Source organism: Lepidochelys olivacea (genome assembly GCF_965140295.1).
Source record: "Lepidochelys olivacea isolate rLepOli2 genome assembly, chromosome: 8".
Classification (NCBI taxonomy): domain Eukaryota; kingdom Metazoa; phylum Chordata; order Testudines; family Cheloniidae; genus Lepidochelys; species Lepidochelys olivacea.
In genome coordinates this window covers 55,082,862-55,106,604 of record NC_140418.1, presented here as the reverse complement: position 1 = coordinate 55,106,604, position 23,743 = coordinate 55,082,862, and the positions used below count along the sequence as shown (strand labels likewise).

General features: G+C 42.0%; 1 protein-coding gene across 7 annotated transcripts in view; it reads right to left on the bottom strand.

Moving 5' to 3' along the window:
* The window catches only part of SMG7 (SMG7 nonsense mediated mRNA decay factor), a 102,559-nt gene that overhangs the window by 4,664 nt on the left and 74,152 nt on the right, over positions 1 to 23,743 (bottom strand). For 5 of the 7 annotated variants that reach the window (XM_084637057.1, XM_084637055.1, XM_084637058.1 and 2 more), the window contains 10 exons: positions 23,632 to 23,702; positions 23,231 to 23,291; positions 20,660 to 20,779; positions 19,632 to 20,061; positions 10,423 to 10,567; positions 8,073 to 8,455; positions 6,790 to 7,161; positions 4,881 to 5,030; positions 1,197 to 1,277; positions 417 to 576 (listed from right to left, as the gene is read on the bottom strand). In XM_084637057.1, the coding sequence (XP_084493183.1) occupies positions 417 to 576; positions 1,197 to 1,277; positions 4,881 to 5,030; positions 6,790 to 7,161; positions 8,073 to 8,455; positions 10,423 to 10,567; positions 19,632 to 20,061; positions 20,660 to 20,779; positions 23,231 to 23,291; positions 23,632 to 23,702 (1,973 nt within the window). The remainder of the gene's footprint in view (positions 1 to 416; positions 577 to 1,196; positions 1,278 to 4,880; positions 5,031 to 6,789; positions 7,162 to 8,072; positions 8,456 to 10,422; positions 10,568 to 19,631; positions 20,062 to 20,659; positions 20,780 to 23,230; positions 23,292 to 23,631; positions 23,703 to 23,743) is intronic. The other 2 variants (XM_084637060.1, XM_084637061.1) reach the window with 1 other exon arrangement.

The following is a 23,743-nucleotide window of genomic DNA, read 5'->3' as shown; positions in this document are numbered from 1 at the left end:
ATTAGGACAGAAGCAGCAGGTGTGTCTGAATCATTAGAGCTTTTCTCCCAAATGTTTGTCAGTAATTAGAGTTAAATAAGTGTTAATAAAATAGCTTGGAAAATGGACTACAATTTCTTGCCCCACTCAGTTGCTCAGGTTTCTCTCTCTCTCTTTTAATGTCAGAACCCTGTAATTCTCTGGCATTTGTAGTCTTCCATCAAAAAACAGGGTATCAAAGACACCAAGCGGTAACAGACTTTGAAAAAGACTTTCAGGCCTTCTTTCTATACTATAAAGATGCAAATAGAAATTTTTCGTTTGCAGGTCACATTTAACAAATACAATACAATATATATCACAATAGGTATAGAAAATAGCTTCTGTGCAGCCTTCTGAACTCCTGTGCAGGAAAGAAGCCATATCAAGATTACTACCTGAGCTTGCTGGAAGGGAGGGAGACCAGGGCGTCCCTTCAAAGAGAGAATATAGTGATGTCTCCTGATGGGCCATTGAGGGAGTGACCTCTGCTTTTGTGCTGGTATTCAGGTTTTTCCCATATACCTCATTGAACATGCTGCTGTTTGGATATCTTTCCTACAATATTAAACAGAGTTTAATCTGAGTACCAGACTTATTTGAAACATTAAAGGCTGTGGAAAGAACTTGAGGTGTGGGTTAAAACACTTCATGAACTCCATATTTATTCCCCCTTGCCCCATCCCCTTTATAATCATTTTACTTATATAAACTATCACTTCCTGAATCATCTCCCCAGCTATACCACAAAATCCTAACTTGGTCTGTAACTGGACAGTGGACCATGCTCACAGTAGCTTAGTGGGAAACATGCAAGCAACAGATGATGAAAAGAAGGAAAAATATACACACTAAGGGCCAATCCTGGGGCCCTACAAAGGCAAGACTCCCAGTGAAGTCAACGGGAGTTTTGACTGTTGGTCTGCAGAATCAGGCCCTAAGAGGAGACAAAGAAGGAACAAACAAATGAGACAGGGGGACCAGACAGTGTGCCTAAGAGCTCAGAATGGAAAGACCCAAAAACCATCTACCTATAGGAATAAGATTATAGCTGGGAATTCCTTTCCAGCTTGTGTACATTTTTGGAACTAGTGTAACCCCCCTGATTCTATAACACGACCACAGCTGAATGGAAGTTTCCAATACTGAAGGGCTAAGAGTTCTTGGTGTTTACATACCTGGTTTAGGGAGAAGCCAGTGAGGGACAGGAAAGAAGATGACTGAGACATCAGCTCCGATGGTTTTTCTAGTAGGGACTTCTTCAGAAATCAAAAGGGAAAGATGTCATTAGATGGTTATTGTATTTGTGAATGAGAGAGAAAGCACATTATGCCACATTAAGGACAAGTTGTTTAATCACCAGAATACTTTAAAGCAAGTTGTTAATCAAAAATATTTTACAAGTTATTTTCAACATTGGGATGAAGCAAATATTGATACATGCAGAAGAGTGTCACAAACCCATCACATTAACTGAAATCCAGTTAATGCCTCAGCACCAGCAACTACACCAAGTTTGAGATGAAATCTCAACCAAACCCGTTTTATGATTTGTCGTGCTGGATTAGGCCACTGGTTTATCAAGTCTTGGTATCTTGCTTTTGGCCTTTGTCAGTAACCGATACTTCAGAGGAAGGCAGTCCCCTCTACCAATAAAGAAGCCAGCTAATTGTGCAATGTTATACATTAGGAGAGCAAGAATGGGAGAGTTTTATGCCCATTTCCCCAAATGATCAGTTCACCTCCTCGGCAAGAGATTTTATCTTTATTTGCAGCTGTGCCAAATATGTTAGCTGTCACAAGATAATTCAACTCTTAAAATAAAATATACATCTACTGTATCATGAAGCATCAAGACGTGACTATGTGGTATATGCCTTTTTAATTAGTTTTAAAATACTCCTTTAACGTCAAGTGTTCTCTTGTTCTCATCACAACATGGGATAAGGAGGAAGAACTGATCAATTTTTATGATGGCAGGGTTTCCCAAATGTTCATAGGTGGGGAACCATTTTATAGACCACTCCACTACCAGTCAATTATCTGGATCAATTCCCCTCCTATATGTAATCACGTAACATCCTGTGAAGGAGCAGAGACTATTGCCAGACAAAGCCGGAGTTAAGAACACCTGTGGGTTCAGCTAGCCCGCCCCATTATACCTACAGCCAATGCCAGGCCTGGAGGGGGGAGAAAAGAAGGAAGCCTGGCTCAGCCAGGGGCTGACTGGCGAAGAGGCAGGAGCTCTCTGTATGCCTGCCTGAAGGCACAGACCAGCAACCTGCCTGCCAACGCAGCCACTGGAGGCAAGTAAGTCTTCCCCTCCTAAGTGGAACCTACAGACCAGCCCCAACTGTGGGAAAACTGGACTAGCAGGGCCATGCCCCAAACTAAAATGACTTGCATAGGGAGCAGCCCAGGAAAACAGGTCCTGAAGCCCACTTCACAGCAGGAAGGAAGGTCTATCTCCCCTGCTTAGGGGTGAGTGACACAGGATCCTGGGCCGGGACCTGAGGGAGGAGGAGGAGAGCTCAGGTCCCCCTTCAGCCCTCCCTAACCAATGATCTAGCCACTAGGCTGTCTGGCCACCGAAGGCCCTATCACACACCCCTTTGGGAACTATAGTAATTACTTGTATTACGTTCTGTATGTTACTCTAGGTCAGTAGTCTCCAGCTGGTTGATCGTGATTGACTGGTCGATCCTGGAGACTCTCCCAGTCAATTGTGATGTCCGGTGGTGCAGCGGGGCTGTTAAGGCAGGCTCCCTGCCTGCCCTAGCCCCACACTGCTCCTGCAAGCGGCCAGCATGCCCCTGAGGTCCCAGGGGTGGGAGGGCAGAGGTCTCTGCACACTGCTCCTGCCTGCAAGCACCGCCCCCGCAGCTCCCATTGGCTGGGAACAGGGAACGGTGGCCAATGGGAGCAGTGCCTGAAGAGAGGGGTAGTACGCAGAGACCCCTGCCCACCCCAGGGGCTTGCTCTTCCTTTTCCGGGAGCAGCGTGTGGCAGGGGCTGCGCAAGGTAAGTGCCCTGCCCCTCCACACCCCCCACACAGCTGGGCCTGCTGTACTCATGCTACTCCTAATCTTCGTGCTGTCTTAATGGTGCAGAGCCATTCAGAACCTTGAAGGGGGTGGCACTTACCTTTGGGGAAGGGGCGGGGTAGATCCTGGGTTGCCCTTAAATTCAAAAAGTGATCTTGGGTGTAAAAAGGTTGGAGACCATTGCTCTATGTATTTAAGTTTCTTATAAAGCAGTTTAGCAGCTAGAAACAAGGAGAGCCAGTACAATGCCAGCAGTCACCCTCCACAGACAGCAGGGAATCTCTTGTCATTTTTAACTTCACACCCCTCAATTGAGTCCCCACTAGTTTTTCTCCCTTCTGCCCTACTTAACTGCTAGTGTTAAGGGGTCAGCAATAATGCACCTCAAACCAGCACGAGGCATTTTGGCATGATGTTCCCGTTTGGAACAGAGGGTAAATGTGAATCAATTTTCAGGAAGTTGGATCTATCCACATAATATAAAAATTTATGTGCCGGTGGGCAGCGAGTGCCACAGAGTTCAGGATGACTGTGTAAGTCACAAATGAATTGTATGTGACAAAGTCAAAATTAAAATTGGGGCATCACTCAATACTTTGTTAAATTCATTTAAAATTATTTAAAATTAAATCCTCTGGATTACACTGCAGCCTGCATTGTAGTCCTTTCCTAGAATTTAGACCTTCGTATCAGGAACATCTTTGTGTTTGATCCTGTCAAATGACCAGGAATTCCCCTGTCAGTTTTCTAATAAGCAGAGGCTAGCTTATTGGGTTTTGCCAGGGTGACAACTTGGTACTTGGAAAATGTTTTATAATTCAGACAAATGCCAAATTTGGCAATTCCAAACCACTCAAAGCTGGCCTCCCTCCACTTCTTAGCAAAGATTGGTTCAAATATGGGGGGAATACAAGATTTAAGAAGAGGGGAATTTGTTTTATATTTGTGCTGTTGGTTGTTCAGAATTGTGTGAAGATGTTCTTTCTTTGATTTATTTTCTATTATGTATGAATCAGAGGCTCCCAATGCATTCAGGAGACACGCCTCTTCATTTTATAAATCTAAGTATTACTAAGACTTCAGTATTGTCACAAGATATTCTACAGGGTATTTAATCAATTGTAACTTTAAACTACAATTGCCATAATAAAAATATGAAATAATGCTTTTTAATTGATATTCTGTTACTAATTCACAACGTTCAGCAGTTTTCAATGGTTCTCCCGGTCAACGTCAATTAAGGCGGCTCTAGTATGCTACTAAAACATAACATTCAAGATTTCCCACCAAACCTTGTTGTAATCTACAAGACTGAAAGTTAACCTTATTCTTTATCCATATACTTCCAATTCTTTTCTAAAAAGGTATTTTCTTCCTTCTGTGATTTTTTGCATTTTTAAAAAATTATTTTTTCATATTATGTAACATATAATCATTGTTTTCATAATACATGAAAACAATATGATTTTACATATGGATAAAATAGAATCTTGTGAGTAACCAAGCCTATTCCACTGTGGAAGGCATAGTTTTATAGATTCTGGATCAATGTTTTGCTTGTGGTCTTAACACTTTTAAACAAAGCAATTATTTTGAATTCTGAAGAAGCCAAGAGTCCAGAAACTGGATCAATTGCTATTCTATTTTTTATAAATCTCCTCCTCAATTATCCTGAGCTAATGAGCCAGCAGCTTGTTTAAACTCGCAGGCAGAGACTAACTCAACAAGGGAAAACAAAATTTCACACATCTTGCAACTTCACAGAAAAAAGATGCCAGAATTAGAGTGAGAAGCAGCAGAATTAAGTCAAATACATACAAAGAGGCTTCGTCCAGGAAGAGAGGCGAGAGGCCCCAGCAGAGCTGGGTAAAGATCAGGAGGATTAGACAAAATCAGCTCTTCCTCCTCCTCCAAGGCAGCCAGACTCTTTAACAGGTCCGGAGGAAGCAGAGGGGAGCTCTTGGGGTCCTAGTGACAGAAAGGAGTACAGTCAGATGCAGCAGAGGAGGGAAAAAGGAAAAAAAGCAAGAATATGAATGAGAAGGGAAGCCACAGAAAGAGAATAGAAACTGTAATAACCTCAAATAAGGCAAGACAGAATAGTGTCCAGAAGAGAGGAATATTATAAAGCAGTTAAAAAGGCAGCATGCAAAAGAAGCACAAGACCATAAAGAACAGTGCAACATAAGGAGAGAAACAAGGAAGAAGGGATGGAAAGAGAATGCTAAACTGATATTAAAACTAATATCTTGTCCTTATGCATATTTAGCAGAATGATGCAGTTTTACATCAAGTTGAAGTTTTCAGTCAGAGACTAGTAACTAAATTAGAGAATGTGCTCCCTGTTATATTAGTGATCTGCAGACTAATGGATTCATTCCACATTTTGTAAGGCAAGGAAAACCCAGATCTGAAGTCTGGTTTTCTGATAAGAAAAATCACCATATTTTTTCTATAGCCAATCTGTGTTTTGCTTTGGTTATTTTTTTTTATGGTTAAGTTTAGTTTTCATGAGAAAAACATTTCTACCTCTAATGGCCCTTACTCTTATGGTCCACAAGTGAATGTACCATTGGGCAAAAGGAGGTTTCCCTACCTGGGAAAGGGGGAGTGGACAGAATTAGCCATCTCACATTGTGTGTGTAATCATTAAATCAGCCACAGGTGGGTTGCGTGGCATAGTCTCTGCTCATGCTTCAAGCAGCCAAATCAAAAGTTGCAGCATGGATGAGATCCATGGATGGGGGTGAGGAGATCAGGACACTGGCACTGTTCCATCTAAAAACACAACCTGACATTAGGGCATGAGGCAGTTTCCTGGTCACTGTCTAGCTCTTCTCCCTCAAGGAACTGAACTGACCTCTTAATCCTCAGTACACTCACACAAGTACACCTGACCCCAGGTTAAAAATGGAAACCATGTTTCTGCCTCAGTTTCCTTATAACCAATACCAAAAAGCATTGCACCCCAGACTTCTCTTCAGCAGGACTAACAGAACAGAAATTAACCACAATATTTGTAACAGCAATATGAGGCACAACTGGATGAGCAGAAGCAAAGGATGAGTCTGGCAAAGCAATGGACCAGGCAAGCAGGTCACCCATTTCTGTTTGGTGGAGTTTAAAAGGAAACTGAGGCAGGAGGCAACTTTTTTTTTAATTTCCAGCCTAAGTTGGATGTGTTGGAGAGTCAATGCACCGAAGATATCAAGTGCAAGTTAGCAGCTTGTTTAGAAGGCAGTAATTAAATTTCAATTGTTTGAATACATTTTTTGTTCTCTGCTCCTAGACAATAGGATCTCTCTCAACCTGGTCTATCACTAAGAGGGTCTCTTGCAGGAGGCAGGGGAGTCAGTCACCAAAATCAGAATGTGGCATGAATTTTCCATTTTTCATCAAGCAGCAAATTCTTGCTTTAGTGCAGAGGTTAATGTCACTTCTACACTGAGTGTGACTGACAGTATCTTGAACCAACAGTTTCCCCAAGAACATGCTCCCATGTACTTAGACCAACTGAGTGGCAAATCCAGTACTGGTGGCTGGAATCTCAAGTGAACCACTCTCCAGAAGGCAGTACAATATCATATTATCCCTGTTGGGGGGTGGGCCAGAAACAGCCCCACATTTAGGCATTTCTTGCTAGAGGATATGGCCAGAAATTAGAGTTTCACATTTAGGGATATCAGAGTCTTGCTGATCTTCACCACTTAATAAAATGAATGTTTACCTCAAAAGCCATCCTGGGCACAGTGTCCTGCTCTGGGCGGAAGACTCCTTGTGGTCGCTTCCCCCTGCGATCCATGTTAGCCTGTTGTGCCATCACTACCCTATTATCAGCCATGCCATAGGAGGAGTCCCAATAAAATTCTGGCATCTTGACTTCTGAGGGGTTGTGGTTATATGGCTCCATGGGGAAAGGCTTCATTTTTTTCTCCAGAGGCTGCTGCTGCATCACAGGAGGCTGTAATGACTGTTCAAACAGTTTTAGAGGGTCCTGGGCCTGAAGATAATAGGGCTGCTTTACAGGCATGATCTTTCCCAGTGGGCCTTGGACTTGAGGAGGATTCCAGAGATGCTTTGATGAGTCTGCCTGTGGATACTAAAAAGAGATGCACACTTTCACCATAAGGCATAAACAATGGATTACCATCATAAAGGTTAACTGAATGACTAACTGTTCTATTCAGACGTTCATTCCTGGTGACCACGCCCACTGGTCGATTACAGATTCTCCATTTATAAATCCCAGAGTGTCTCTCACAGTTCTTATTCACTGAAGTTCAGAATCTCAGTGAGCACTCACTTCACACTCCCTACTCAAGCTCTGAGGTAACACCTGAGAAATGTCATCCTCATTTCAATTTGCAGACTTCACAGACCTCCAATTGAGGTGCCTTGAGTGGTTGTGGAGTCTCTCTCAGCTACAGATTTCAGACGGAGCAATGTTCAAAAGGAGATTTCTCAAGTGCTGAGTGTATAACTAATGGATGGCACGGAACCAATGTGGTGAGGCATTTAACTAAAAAGGATAGGAGGGAATAGTTATGGGGAAAGATCCAGAGCCACCCTCCTTACCTAGACAGGAAACCTCCTGGCTGTCTAGAAAAGCCTAAAGCAGAAACATCTAGTCGAAAAGATCACCTTTTAGCCATCTGTACACATATGCAGAAGGGCGAATACATTGTCTGCCATACAAAACATTTCAGACCTCAATAGCTAGCTTTAATTATAGAGACAATAGTCCACAGCACCAAGCCATACCCTCCTGTATACTTTGGCCATACTATACTGGCCAAAATTTTCAAAAATAGGAGCTTAAAGTCCATAGTCCTAAATCCATATTTAGGCGCCTAAAGGCAGGATTTTCAAAAGGATCTAAGTGACTTCTGCGCACAAATCCTATTGACTTCAGTGGGACCTGTGCTCCTATTTTGAAAAAATATTGGCCACCGCATCCTTCCCTTTCATGGGTGCTTGAAGAATTTTATAGTTCTTATGTTTTAAGTTTACCTGCTGGAATCCAGAGTGGTGTGGTGGGCTCTTCCTTAGGGCCTGCACAGCTTTTGTAGGGGACTGTTGTTGCTGGGCCAGAGCTTGGACCTGTAATTGGCTTGCAGACTGGGCTGTTGCCTGAGCTGGTAAGGATGTAAGGGGTTGCTGGGAAGGTGGTACTGACTGTTGAGGTCCCTGGTTCATTGGCCCTGGTCCAGAGGGCCGCTGCTGGCTGTAAGGAATGTGGGACTGTTTCCCACCTTGCACCTGGTTTCCTGCAGAGGAGTGAGCTGTAGGTTGAAGAAAGGTTCCTGGAACAGAAACACCACCTGGGAAGGTGTAACCCGAGCTCATGGAGAAAGCCACAGGAGGAGGTATAACGTATGCTGGAGGTGGGAACCCTAGAAAACATAAAAACACACCTTTAATCATTAGGAAGCCACACGCCTTAAGAAATGCAGGATATGCATGATGGTTTTCCATTTACTGTGTTTCAGTCATGAAGACTGTAAATATGAGCTGTAATTCCACATTTGAGAGACTTTATATTTTCCCCAAATGACATCCACACACTTTCAAAAATCAGGGGAAGGGGTTTGATAATTTTATAGGGAAGTTCTATTTCTGAATTTTTTTTAGCTACCCTTCTAGTTAATGGTTATGGTCAATGGGAGAGACCCCTGAAATTTCTCCACCCTAAATTTAACCTATTTCTTTCTACTTTTTCTCCATCTCTCTTGCCTTCACCATCCTGAGATTTTCAATCTACTACTCTCCATCCCACATTCTGTCTGATACTGAATCACTGCAATGCTGAAGGGAGGACTGGCAACCTATCAAGCTGCACCCCACGCCCAGGTAGTCTCCAGTCCCTGACTTAGTTCTGTACCCACTTAGCTCTTTGGATAAACTAAGTCCTCCTTTCTGCAAGACTAAGGCTATGTCTAGACTACAGCTTCTGCCAGCATAATTTATGTTACTCGGGGGGGTGAACAAGCCACCCCCGAGTGACAAATTATGCTGGCATAAGCACTCACGTACACAGCGCTATGTCAGCAGGAGAGCTTCTCTCACTGACACAGCTTCTGCCACTTTCAGAGGTGATTTTATTACATCACCAGGAGAGCTCTCTCCCGTCAGCATAGAGTGTATTCACCACCCATGCTGCAGCTGCACAGTTGCATTGGTGCAGCTGCACCGCTGTACATGTTGACATGCCCTAACTTCTTTTCTTGCAGTTTAGATTGTTGCAGTTTGGGGAGGAAGACAAGGGACTGAAGCTGCTCCTCCCAACCCAGATTTTCAGTTGAGTCTAGTGTAAGAACTGAGGGTCCTCTTTCTCCATCCCCACTTTTGGTCACTTGGGGAAGGTGGGCTCTGCAACTGCTCATTAGGCAAGCAGCATGGAGAAAGTAAACATGATAGTGGCACTTAAAGCCACAAGATCCCTCTGTTTATGTGGGTAAAACAAAGCCCTGAGAAACAGCAGCAGCAAATCATTAAACATATTTAGACAATATATCTTAACACAAATATTAACACCACACCTTCTTCAGTGGAAACTTGGCTGTAAAGCATATAAAATATAAAAGATCAGCTATGCAATTATGAGAGTATTGTGTACAGAAACAAGTTGGGTCAGGTAATATCTTTTATTGGACCAACTTCTATTGGTGAAAGAGACAAGCTTTTGAGCTTACACAGAGCTCTTCTCCAGGTCTGGGAAAGACACTCAAGGTGTCACAGCTATCTATAAGGTGGAACAGATTGTTTAGCATAAGGAGTTAACATATTGTAAGTGACCATTCAAGATGAAATAGGCAGTTAATACTTTTGCAGTTGCAGGACAAAAGGAAGGTTACTGGGTTATAGATTGTTGTAATGAGCCAAAAATCCAGTGTTTTTATTGAGTCCATGATTTTTAGTATCTAACAAAGTATCTAACTAAGCTCCCAGGCTCATCTTTTGAATATTTCACTCCTAAGTGAAGCAGCTTTGCTTAAAATCCTGTTTTACTCAGTTTGTCATATTATAAGTAAATACAAGAGCAGACTACAGCAGTTTCATATTATAAAGTTAGAAGCTTGTCCTTCAACCACAAAACCTAAGTGATGTGCTATATTTGCACGTAAACCATACAGACATCATGGCATTGAACGTAATTCCAAAATATAACGAACCCTATTTATCTCACTTTTCAGTTCAACTACAACCTCTGGTTATTATGCTTTAAGTCAGGTCCATAACCTGAAATGATTATTTTACTAAAACTGTTGCTGCCTTGAGGGGCTTCAATAGATCTTTCATCACATGAATTTCTATGCAGTTAGTAGTAAGTGCTGCTTCAGATGAGAATCAGCTGATTTACCTGGCCGACTGGGAAGAGGAGGGAAGGCTCCTGGGTGATGAATGGGGATGAACTGGGAGTTGCTTGCCTGGCTTGGAGTCTGAGTTACTGGTGTTTTCCTGGCTTCGGACACTGGAGTTTTCCGCATCTCAGTCTGAGATTTTACCTATATCAAAAGAAATCACACAAAAATAGTTAGATTTTTTGTCAGCCATCTACATCATCTCAGCTCTGAAATGGAAGGCCCAGACAGAGATATATTCACTTTGTCCAGATAGTCGGAGGGGAAGAATGATCCAAGTAGTTAGGGCATGAGGACTTGGGAGATCCACAAGCTTCCTGTGCAATCTTCTGCAAGTCACTTAGCCTGTCTGTGCCTCAGCTCCCGGTCTGTAAAATAGGGATAGTAGTACTTCCCTACTTCACAGTGTATAAGAACAAATGCAGTCTGGAAAAGAAGCTGCAGCAAGACTTCTCCCAGTGTATTGCTCCAGCCCAAATTATGCAGAATATATGCAAGGCCCTACATTTTATGCAGCACATTTGACCCAAATTATTTAAAAGGACCCTCAAGTGGTCCTCGCGACAAGCCTCCCTACCCGAACACCAGTACTCTACCACTTACTACTCAGCCCCATCCAGCACAGTATCTTGCGTTATTGGGTATTAAATTCAATTCTATGCTGCCCCCACATTTTCAGGTAGTCAAAGGTTTTGTACTGCATGATGAACATTTAGATTTGGGGAAACAATTATGTAGCAGATTCAAAAAATAATGCAAGAAACTAAGGGACTGAATAACTACTTTATACACAGGGCCTTGAGTATGTTTAATGTGCATTAAAATGCACATTACAATGTCTAGCCACTCACTTCCTCATTCTCATGCAATACAAAGTTCATAAATCATAAGGCTGTAACAAAAGGGCCTATAGGACACAAGCCTGTATGATAATAAAGTTTCACATAACTAAGGCCTAGGCATAAAATGTTGATATAGGTAGTTACTGGGTAAGTTGTCTTTAATTGACAGTTTGACCTTAAGTCCCAAGATAAGTATTACAGTAAATGAGAGTGGTAGGTGATGGGAAAAAGTGAAGTGAGGTACCACAAAAGTATATTTTTGGAATTTTAGGGAAATTTAAAAGGACGCTGAGCTTAACCGAAACTAACATGTACTAACTGCAGATGTACCATGGCAACTAATTGACAAATGCTAATGAGCATAACATAAGAGACTAATTGAGCGATTGAAGACAGGGACTCCAATTTTATTGAGAGTAGAAGTACCTATAAGGGAAAAGGTTAAAACCATCACTGGATATAGATTTAGTTGGGGATTGGTCCTGCTTTGAGCAGGGGGTTGGACTAGATGACCTCCCTGAGGTCCCTTCCAACCCTGATATTCTATGACTTTATGATATGCATAAGATACGATGGGCGTTAGCATAACACCCTATACAAGTTAAGACCCAGCCTGAGGGCAGTTGAACATGTTGAATGCGTTGATTTGACAACCACACGCAGATCACCTCATCTATTCCAGGGCTCCCCACAAGAGATGATGCGAATATGTAAGTGCTAGCCATTTTGTATTGGCTCTATCTCCTTTGTGTATTACAGGGCTTGTGATCTTGTTTGTTTAGCAAATAAATTTTACTAGACAGAAAACATGCAGAATTGTGTTTCTTGTATGCTCCTCAAGTTCCTCGTTCTACTGGCAATTCTATTACTGTGCCTGATTTGGAAGCAGACCCCTTTCAAATTATTGTATAATATCTATATGAAAATAAGTACCCCCTTAGCAATCAGGCAATAGAAGCATTTGAATAGCCCCAAAGTATTTTCCATAAAATGAAAATTAAAACATCAGTGTTGTACAAAAGTTCTGAAGGTGACCTGCAGAAAAGGGGTCTTCTGTCCTGTTTTATTTCTTTATGTAGTGAAGTAGGCTTTGAAGTTTTTCAAAACAGATTTCTTCTGCTTGCAGGACTGAACTGTATTAGATTTTTAAAAATCTGATCAGATTTTGTCATTAGTTTTTAACTTTACCATTTTATAGTCTTAACTTGCTGAAGTGGATGTTTTATATTTGTTTCCTTAGGTTCCTAAATAGCAGAATTTGAGATGTTACACCGGGGGGGAGAGGAGGGGAAAATCTCTCCCCCCGCCAAAAATCTCAAAAAAAAAAAAAAATCCAAAAACATTCACATTTTAAACTCTTATTTATGCTGAAAAAGACAGAACCTCATTATCAACCTTATTGTGAGGAAGCCATAAACTCTCAACCGAAAAGCTGATAAATTGCATATCTGCAGCCAGCATCACCTTCTGATCTATTGAATTTCCACAAGTCAAGAAAGACTGATTATTTTCACCAGGCTATCCTCCTTCAGGGTTTGAAGTCAACTTTGGTCTTCAGTCACTAAGGTGACTTTGGAAAATTACACCCGTAAGTGCCTAAATATGGATTTAGGTGCCTAATTTTATACCTCTATTTTTGAAAGCTGTAGCCTATGTGTATTTAAAAAGTTAATAGCTTTGTTAGTGTTGAAAGTAACTTTCTTTCAGTGACAAAATCGGAGTACAATTTTAGTCTAAGATACTGTAAACACTCATACACATGCTTAACTTTAAGCAAAAGTAATCCCATTGAAATCAAAATTCTTTATCTATCAAAGCAGATTAGAAGCGTAATTTTTTTCCTTTGCAGGTTACCTTCATAATACTATCACCTAACAGTGCCCCTCATACAGTAAATATGCTACCAGGACATGAATTTACCAGCCAGCAAGCCTATCATTTCTTCAGCATTGGTTTACACAATGTTCATGCATAAACAAAATGTCTTCGCAACATTAAGCCTGAGGCAAGTCTTTAATATAACAGTTCCACAAACCACTTAAATCACTAACACAATAAGTAGCTGCATCGACTGATCGATCAGATCTGATTTAGAGATTATCGGGGAACCTCAGGATACTTGGAGAAAATCAGCTTTACATCAGAGACATAAGAATGGCCATACTGGGTCAGACCAAAGGTCCATCCAGCCCAGTATCCTGTCTGCCGACAGTGACCAATGCCAGGTGCCCCAGAGGGAGTGAACCTAACAGGTAATGATCTAGTGACCTCTCTCCTGCCATCCATCTCCACCCTTTGACAAACAGAGGCTAGGGACGCCATTCCTTGCCCATCCTGGCTAATAGCCATTAATGAACTTAACTGGATAAATTCATGGAAGTTCTCCTTTAAACCCTGTTATAGTCCTAACCTTCACAACTTCCTCAGGCAAGGAGTTCCACAGGTTGACTGTATGCTGAGTGAAGAAGAACTTCCTTTTATTTGTTTTAAACCTGCTACCCATTAATTTCATTTGGTGGCCCCTAGTTCTTATATTATGGGAACAAGTAAATAACTTTTCCTTATTCACTTTCTCCACACCACTCATGATTTTATATACCTCTAGCATATCTCCCCCTAGTCTCCTCTTTTCCAAGCTGAAAAGTCCTAGATGCTTTAATCTCTCCTCATATGGGACCCGTTCCAAACCCTTAATCATTTTAGTTGTCCTTTTCTGAACCTTTTCTAATGCCAGTATATCTTTTTTGAGATGAGGGGACCACATCTGTACGCAGTGTTCAAGATGTGGGCGTACCATGGATTTATATAAGGGCAATAAGATATTCTCCATCTTATTCTCTATCCTTTTTTAATGATTCCTAACATCCCGTTTGCTTTTTTGACTGCCGCTGCACACTGCGAGGACGTCTTCAGAGAACTATCTATGATGACTCCAAGATCTTTCTCCTGACTAGTTGTAGCTAAATTAGCCCCCATCATATTGTATGTATAGTTGGGGTTACTTTTTCCAATATGTATTACTTTACATTTATCCACATTAAATTTCATTTGCCATTTTGTTGCACAATCACTTAGTTTTGGGAGATCTTTTTGAAGTTCTTCACAGTCTGCTTTGGTCTTAACTATCTTGAGCAGTTTAGTATCATCTGCAAACTTTGCCACCTCACTGTTTACCCCTTTCTCCAGATCATTTATGAATAAGTTGAATAGGATTGATCCTAGGACTGACCCTTGGGGAACACCACTAGTTACCCCTCTCTATTCTGAAAATGTATTTATTTCTACCCTTTGTTCCCGGTCTTTTAACCAGTTCTCAGGCCATGAAAGGATCTTCCCTCTTATCCCATGACAACTTAAATTTATGCAACAGCCTTTGGTGAGGGACCTTGTCAAAGGCTTTCTGGAAATCCAAGTATACTATGTCCACTGGATCCCCCTTGTCCACATGTTTGTTGACCCCCTCAAAGAACTCTAATAGATTAGTAAGACATGATCTCCCTTTACAGAAAATTGTTGCGCAAAGGTCAACATGGTTATGTTCTTCTATGTGTCTGACAATTTTATTCTTCACTATTGTTTCAGCTAATTTGCCTGGTACTGACGTTAGACTTACCAGTCTGTAATTGCCAGGATCACCTCTAGAGCCCTTCTTAAATATTGGCGTTACATTAGCTATTTTCCAGTCATTGGGTACAGTAGCTGATTTAAAGAACAGGTGACAAACCACAGTTACTAGTTCCGCAATTTCACATCTGAGTTTTCAGAACTCTTGGGTGAATGCCATCTGGTCCCAGTGACTTGTTACTGTTAAGTTTCTCAATTAATTCCAAAACCTCCTCTAGTGACTTCAACCTGTGACAATTCCTCAGATTCATCACCTACAAAAGACGGCTCAGGTTTGGGAATCTCCCTAACATCCTCAGCCGCAAAGACTGAAGCAAAGAATTAATTTGGTTTCTCTGAGATGACTTTATTGTTTTTAAGTGCTCCTTTTGTATCTCAAGCGTCCATTCCACCACGTGTGTTCTTCCCTAAGAAAATCTCCTCTACACTTTCTACTGCCCTATTGGATTCATTGTTCCCAGGGGAGATAACATGATCTAGTGCTCAGAGCAGGATTCAGGGAATCAGTCTATTGCAGACGATCATACTCTCTGTGCCACTGAGCAAACATTTCCCTCATCTGTGAAATGGAAAAAATTACCTTTGAGAAAGTTATACAATTAGGTGCTATTAAATTTGAAGTATTATTTATCCTAAACACATTGGGCCATATCCTGTGCCTTGGCTTCATCCCCCTTGTACTGCTCTAGCTTGCAAAGGAGATGGAATGCTGACTGAACAGGGAAGCTGGAGTGTCCCTTCAACATAAGGCTTAGCTGGCTCCACAAATCTCCGTTGCCTGGACAGTTGTCTGCAGCCAGAAATCTGGCTAATATTCAATACACCAGTGTTCAAACTGCTCTAGGAAGCACAATGTACTTCCATAGTTTCTCTTAAACTACCCAACAGCACAGTAAATACAGCAATTCACTATCAGGAATGAAACAACATTAGACTCTACCCAGAGAGCAGAGCCAAATTCAGGAGCCAATATAAGTTACACCTTTTTCCAGCCTATCTGTGAGTTATTAACTAGCCTCTCTTCCACTTCTAGTTGGATACATAGGCCAAATGTGGAAGTGACTCGTAAGATGGTATACGGTAGATTCCGCTTAATAGCAATCCTGATGTTAGCAACTTCTAGTTAATGGTTCCCAGCAAAATGTTGCCAGTTCCATTCACATTAACATTATATACACACAAAAAGCATGAAAAAATACCTCCTCCCACCCCACTCTCCTGCTGCTAATAGCTTATCTAAAGTGATCACTCTCCTTACAATGTGTATGATACAATGTGTATGATAATCAAGTTGGGCCATTTCCAGCACAACTTGATCATCATACACATTGTAAGGAGAGTGATCACTTTAGATAAGCTATTACCAGCAGGAGAGTGGGGTGGGAGGAGGTATTTTTTCATGCTTTTTGTGTGTATATAATAAGATCTTCTACACTTTCCACAGTATGCATCCGATGAAGTGAGCTGTAGCTCACGAAAGCTTATGCTCAAATAAATTGGTTAGTCTCCAAGGTGCCACAAGTACTCCTTTTCTTTTTGCGAATACAGACTAACATGGCTGTTACTCTGAAACCTGTCATTAACATCATTGTTAATGGGATCTGGATATTGGCAACGGCACGCCGCTTATTAGCGCCCATCCCTTATTTTGAAGAAAGGCCCATCGCAGGCAGATTTGCAAGGCTGCAGCCAGGAAAGGAAGTGGTGGGACAGCCTTTCCCTGCTTGCAGCCCCACAAAGCTGCCTGCTGCCAGTGCTCAGCCCATCCCAGTTCTTCCTTCAGGGCCTGCAGCCCAGCAAACCTCCCTGCACACAGGGACTGTACAGGTATGGGGCTGTGGATGGGCAGGGAGGTTGTGGGTAGGACAACAACAGGGAGAGGAGCTGCATCCCGGATGTTACCGTGGCACAGTACCTCTCCTTGTGCCTTGCCAGGGCACTGCATACCACGAAGAAAGCACTGGGATGTACTGAGCCCTGACCCTTGGAGAGTGTAGAGAGACAGGTATGGTGAAGCCCCATGAGCCCCTCAGCACCTCTGCTCCCCATAGAAAGTCCCAACATCCAGACTGCAGCTGCCTTGCCACAGTCAGGTTTGCACGGCTACATCCAGAAAAGGCATGTCCCAACGCTTTCTTCCCTGGCTGCTGCTTTCCAAATCTGCCTTCCGCTTATTAGCAACACTCTGATAATAACAGGTTTCAGAGTAGCAGCCATATTAGTCTGTATACGCAAAAAGAAAAGGAGGACTTGTGGCACTTTAGAGACGAACCAATTTATTTGAGCATAAGCTTCCGTGAGCTATAGCTCACTTCATTGGATGTATGATGATGTATGATGTCTAATAATAGCATCTTTTTGCTAGCAACCGAAAAGTTACTAATAAGCGCAATCTACTGTGCTACGTGAGCAAACAACTCCTTACACCCTCCTATTTTACCTGCTACACCCCCCTTTTCCAGGGTTTCCACACTAGTTATTGTACACCAACTTTGCTTTCCTTAGATTGAGTGGGCCAGGAGTCAAAAGTATAGGGTAAAAGCACACGCACGACCACATTTCACAGTCCGTGACATGTTTTTCATGGCTGTGAATTTGGTAGGGCCCTAGTTACAAGTAATGCAGTATAAGTTACATGATGGTAAGCTGATGAGAGTCTAGATCATGGGTGGGCAAACTATGGCCTGCGGGATTGCCACCCCCATGGCACTGCAGACCCCGAGCAGATCCCGGAAGCGGCCAGCACCACATCCCTGTGGCCACTGGAGATGTGGAGGCAGAGGGCTCCGTGCACTGCCCTCACCTGCAGGCACCTCCCCCCACAGCTCCCATCCTGGAGCCGCTCCAGGTAAGCGGTGCCAGGCCGGAGCCTGCACCCTGAACCCCTCCTGCACCCCGCTCCCCAACCCCCTACCCTAAGCCCCCTGCTGCACCTCTCCTGTACCCCAAACCCCTGCCCTGAGCCCCCTCCCACACTCTGCACCCCCGCTCCTCCCCAACCCCTTGCCTTGAGCCCCTTCCTGCACTCTGCACCCCCTCCCACAGCCCGCACTCCCTCCCGCGCCCCAACCCTCTGCCCCAGCCCTACATTCAAGGCAAGTTTGTTTACATTTGCGGAAGATAATGCCACCTGCTTCTTGTTTATTATGTCACCCGAAAGTGAGAACAGGCATTCACATGGCACTATCATAGTTGGCATCGCAAGATATTTACGTGCCAGATGCACTAAAGAGTCATATGTCCCTTTATGCTTTGCCCACCATTTCAGAGGACATGCATCCATGCTGATGAGTTCTGCTCAATAACTATTCAAAGCAGTGCAGACTCACACACTTTCGTTTTCATCATCTGAGTCAGATGCCACCAACAAAGGTTGATTTTCTTTTTTGGTGGTTCGGGTTCTGTAGTGTCCACATTGGAGTGCTGCTCTTTTAAGATTTCTGAAAACATGCTCCACACCTCATCTCTCAGATTTTGGAAGGCACTTCAGATTCTTAAACCTTGGGTTGAATGCTGTAGCTATCTCTAGAAATCTCACATTTGGTACCTTCTTTGCATTTTGTGAAATCTGCAGTAAAAGTGTTCTTAAATTGAACAACATGTGCTGGGTCATCATCCGAGACTGCTATAACATGAAATACATGGCAGAATGCAGGTAAAACAGAGCAGGAGACTTGGAATTCTCCCCCAAGGAGTTAAGTTACAAATTTAATTAGTGCATTCATTTATTTTAAGAGCATCATCGGCATGGAAGCATGTCCTCTGGAATGGTGGCGGAAGCATGAAAGGGCACACTAATGTTTAGCATACCTGACACAGAAATACCTAGCAATGCCAGCTACAATAGTATCATGTGAACACCTGTTCTGATTTTCAGGTGACACTGTAAATAAGAAGTGGGCAACATAGTCTCCCGTAAATGTAAACGAACTTATTTGTCTTAATGAGTGGCTGAACAAGAAGTAGGACTGAGTGAGGACTTACAGGCTCTAAAGTTTTACATTGTTTTGTTTTTGAGTGTAGTTATGTAACAAAAAAAATCTACATTTGTAAGTTCAACTTTCAAGATAAAGAGATTGCACTACAGTACTTGTATGAGGTGAATTGAGAAATACTATCTTTTGTTTATCATTTTTACAGTGCAAATATTTGTAATAAAAATAATAAGGTGAGCACTGTACACTTTATATTCTGTGTTGTAATAGAAATCAAACGTGAAAAATGTAGAAAAAATCCAAAATATTTAACACATTTCAATTGGTATTCTATTGTTTAATAGTGCAATTAAAACTGTGATTAATCCCAATTAATTTTTTTGAGTTAATTGCTTGAGTTAACTGCAATTAATCGACAGCCCTAGTAAAAACGTATGATGCTAAAGTAAACAGGCCTTTGTATAGTAGAGGAGCTGATCTGTTAAGTCAGAAGTGTCATTTTTAACTAGTGACTTTTCAGTGTAGAACTACAATTTAAGGTACATAGCACCCTCCATTACCTCCCTTCCCTCAAGGGTAAACTTGTAAGGAAATGCCATGAATCACTTTTATATCTGGTCCCTAAATAAGGCCTGTTGCTGTTCTTCAACTAACAACTACTGGCATAGCAGTAGCACCTAGGACCTCAGTCACGGCTCCTTTCAGCTAGATGCTGCACATAAAAAAAGACAATCCCTGCTCCAAAGAGCTTACCGTCTAACAAAACGGCAAGCGACAGACTCTGTACTCAGAATCTGAATGCCTTACCTGCACTGCCACATTCTGCTTTCCTGCCTCCTGCATCTTCTCCAAGCTGCATTTCTTGGTTTCATTCTTTCTCTTGTTGTCTTTCTTTCCATCATTTTTAGTGGCTGCTATTCCTTTGCTATAGTCCCGTCTTTCCCTACCCACATCTTTAGGTGGATAGATTCGCCCTTGCTCTCGGTTTACCTCTCGTGGTTTAATGTTCTCTTTGAATGTGACCATTGGTTTCTCCCCAGTGTCACAGTTGCTAAGATTTCTGCCAGTGGACAGAACTGATTTGAGTCCTGGGCTCCCATCTGTAGACAGTGGCTCTGCAATGGATGTTTCCTGTAGGATGAGACTCTCTTTGGCTTCACTAGGGTCCTCTAGCAACAACTCTGGGATTTCTGTCAAAAACAACAGTTTTCCTACTTCGTTTTCACACTGAATCAGCCTAAAAAAAGAAAAAGGTACTGAATAGCATGTAGTAGTCCTTTTAGCCATGTAGCCCATCTTCCCAGGCTATAATAATGGCATGACATACGCAACGAGCCAGCACACAGCACACTAACCCCCCAGCCTCAGTACTAACTCCATATAACAAATTACATTATACCTTCCAGGCTGCTGGCACTCTTCAATATGCACACACACCCACCATTGCCCAGTCTCTACGACTTCACATACTATTGCCAGTATTGTTATTTAATTGTACCACAGTAGTACTCAGAGGTCCCATTGTACTAGATGCTTTACTACCATGTAGGAAGATACAATCCCTGCCCCAAACAGGTAAATCTCAGGAACTGTGTATTCCTACAAGTTTCACGAATGCTCATTATCAGATCCATGCATTCGCACATTGTCTTTTGTCACTACCACAGTACAAAACATTAACTTACATATGTAGTGTTCTACAATACACTAATGCAACATATCAACATTACCACTCAAAACTAAATCTCTGGCACCTGTCAATGCTACTAAGCTTTACAGCAAGAACAATATACAAACAGGAGTGAGAGAGATAGCACTAGCAGCTGCGTAGATACCTTGGCTGGTTGTCAGCAATCCATTTTCCTGTGAAGATCAGTCGTTGCTGCCGTACCCGTCGCTGCAGCCCTTCTTTGTCTCCTGTAATCCCCTGGTGGCCTTTGGAGAAATCCAAGTTCCTAATGTTGACGTAAACAAAGAATGGAAAATAAAATTAATCTCAGTTGCCTCTTGTACCGTAAAGGCAAATGGAGGCTTGCAAAAAGGACTATGAATTGTACAGAAAGTCTATTGCAGGTTTCATTTTCAGCAGGATTTAATAACCTAAATACAGGTTTCAGATGCACCCAATGAAGTGAGCTGTAGCTCACAAAAGCTTATGCTCAAATAAATTTGTTAGTCTCGAAGGTGCCACAAGTCCTCCTTTTCTTTTAACCTAAATACAGTTATAGATATCGGAATTGTATTTTCAGTTATATTACTTTATTAAAGAAGGTCTACATTAAGCAAGTAAACTAGTGACGTCAAGTCCTTTATGACATGACAAAAGGGTGCATGATATTAGGAAACGCTCTCATATTAATTAAGACCAAAATTAAAGGTTAACAGTAAGCAAATGGATTTAAACCAAGGTTTCTCCCTCACTAGCCATCTCCTCCTTGCTTTGGTAGTGAAGTCATAGTGCTATTAGTACTCTGATGCTACGGAAATTATTCAGATGTCAAGTATAGGCGAACTACTTTGCTACAGGATCAAGCCGAAGAACAACTTAGGATCAGAGGGAGAAAATCCCACAACTTCAACAGCAGCAAAGGAAACACAAGGGCCAAGTAGTTTTTTTTTTTTTTTTTCATATAAATATATTCCTTTCCCAAGTTCTCAGTGTGAGTTCTCCTTTAAGATAGTCACTGTTTTCAAAGCTGGGTTGAAGGCTATTGAAGGAAAAATGCAAAAAGGCAAATTTAAAAATTAAAGCCAGAAAAAAGAACCCCATCCATGTTTCAAGTTTTAGTATATTTTATATACAAATGTGTTCAAATAAATGGAACTTCCCCTTCCTCAAAAATGTTACTCCTGTGATACTGGACATGGACTCCAGTTCATCACAAAACTAGAGAGATAGGAGTCCTGTATGCAGACCACTTTTTACTTATTAAAATTGTTTGTAAGGAGATCTACATTCATCTGTACTTGCTCTGAAAATAGGGTTAGTGCAGAACATCAGTATCTCCCTACCACAAAGTCTTCCGCTCAGTACTTCACCACCAGTATGGGTAAAAAGAACAGGAGTACTTGTGGCACCTTAGAGAATAACAAATTTATTAAAGCACAAGCTTTCGTGGGCTACAGCCCATTTCATCGGATGCATAGAATGGTACATATAGTAAGAAGAAATATATATACACACACACACAGATAAGCTGGAAGTTGCCATACAAACTGTGATAAGCTAATTAGTTAAGATGAGCATTCTCTGCAGGAGAAAAAAAACTTTTGTAGTGATAATCAAGATGGCCCATTTAGACAGTTGACAAGAAGGTGTGAGAATACTTAACATGGAGAAATAGATTCAATATGTGTAGTGACCCAGCCACTCCCAGTCTCTATTCAAACCCAAGTTTGTGGTATCTAGTTTGCATATTAATTCAAGCTCAGCAGTTTCTCATTGGAGTCTGTTTTTGAAGCTTTTCTGTTGCAAAATTGCCACCCTTAAATCTTTTACTGAGTGGCCAGAGAGGTTGAAGTGTTCTCCTACCGGTTTTTGAACATTATGATTCCTGATGTCAGATTTGTGTCCATTTATTCTTTTGCGTAGAGACTGTCCGGTTTGGCCAATGTACATGGCAGAGGGGCATTGCTGGCACATGATGGCATATATCACATTGTAGATGTGCAGGTGAACGAGCCCCTGATGGCGTGGCTAATGTGATTAGGTCCTATGATCGTGTCACTTGAATAAATATGTGGACAGAGTTGGCATCGGGCTGTGTAACAGGAATAGGTTCCTGGGTTAGTGTTTTTGTTGTGTGGTGTGCTGGAGAGTATTTGCTTCAGGTTGGGGGGCTGTCTGTAAACAAGGACTGGTCTGTCTCCCAAGATCTGTGAGAGTGAGGGATCATTTTTCAGGATAGGTTGTAAATATTTGATGATGCACTGGAGAGGTTTTAGTTGGGGGCTGAAGGTGACAGCTAGTGGTGTTCTGTTATTATCTTTGTTGGGCCTGTCCTGTAGTAGGTGACTTCTGGGTACTCTTCTGGCTCTGTCAATCTATTTTTTCACTTCAGCAGGTGGGTATTGTAGTTTTAAGAATGCTTGATAGAGATCTTGTAGGTGTTTGTCTCCGTCTGAGGGATTGGAGCAAATGCGGTTTTATCTACCACTAATTAACCTCTCAGAGTTTGTATTGCAACTTCCAACTTATCTGTACGTATATATATTTCTTCTTACTATATGTTCCATTCTATGCATCCGATGAAGTGGGCTGTAGCCCACGAAAGCTTATGCTCTAATAAATTTGTTAGTCTCTAACGTGCCACAAGTACTCCTGTTCCTTTTGTGGATACAGAATAACACAGCTGCTACTCTGAAACCTGTCAGTATGGGTAAAGCATCCTTCAGCTGCCACTCACCTGAATGAGGGTCTCAGAGCCAAGAATCCCTGCAACTCAAACTCCTCTGGAAGTGGGGTAGCTGGTGAACAATCAAGAAAGAATATCAGTAAACAAGGCCTGGAATATGCTGCACCAGTAAGGTTATGGATATCCAGTCACCACATACAGTACAGCTCACACTACTAGATAAATGCTGTACTACTCATGCTGTGGGATCTACAGAAAGTGAAGGATAGATAAAATGAAATACAATATGCTCAGCACAGGAAAAAGCAGTTTGTAAAATATTCATATTCTAAGTGTACTAATACTAGAAGGTGCTTTATTCTACCATGATACCCCACACCAATGATGTTAGAGACACTTCCTCCCCACCTCCCGCCGCCCTTTCACAGAACACAGACTAGGAGCATCCTTACCATTAGTGCTGGAAAGATCTTCCTCATGGGGCTGGAAGCTGTTTAGCAGAGAAATCAGCCATGGCCAAATGCTACAAATCAAAAGAAGATAGTTTCCACTTGTCATGGTATG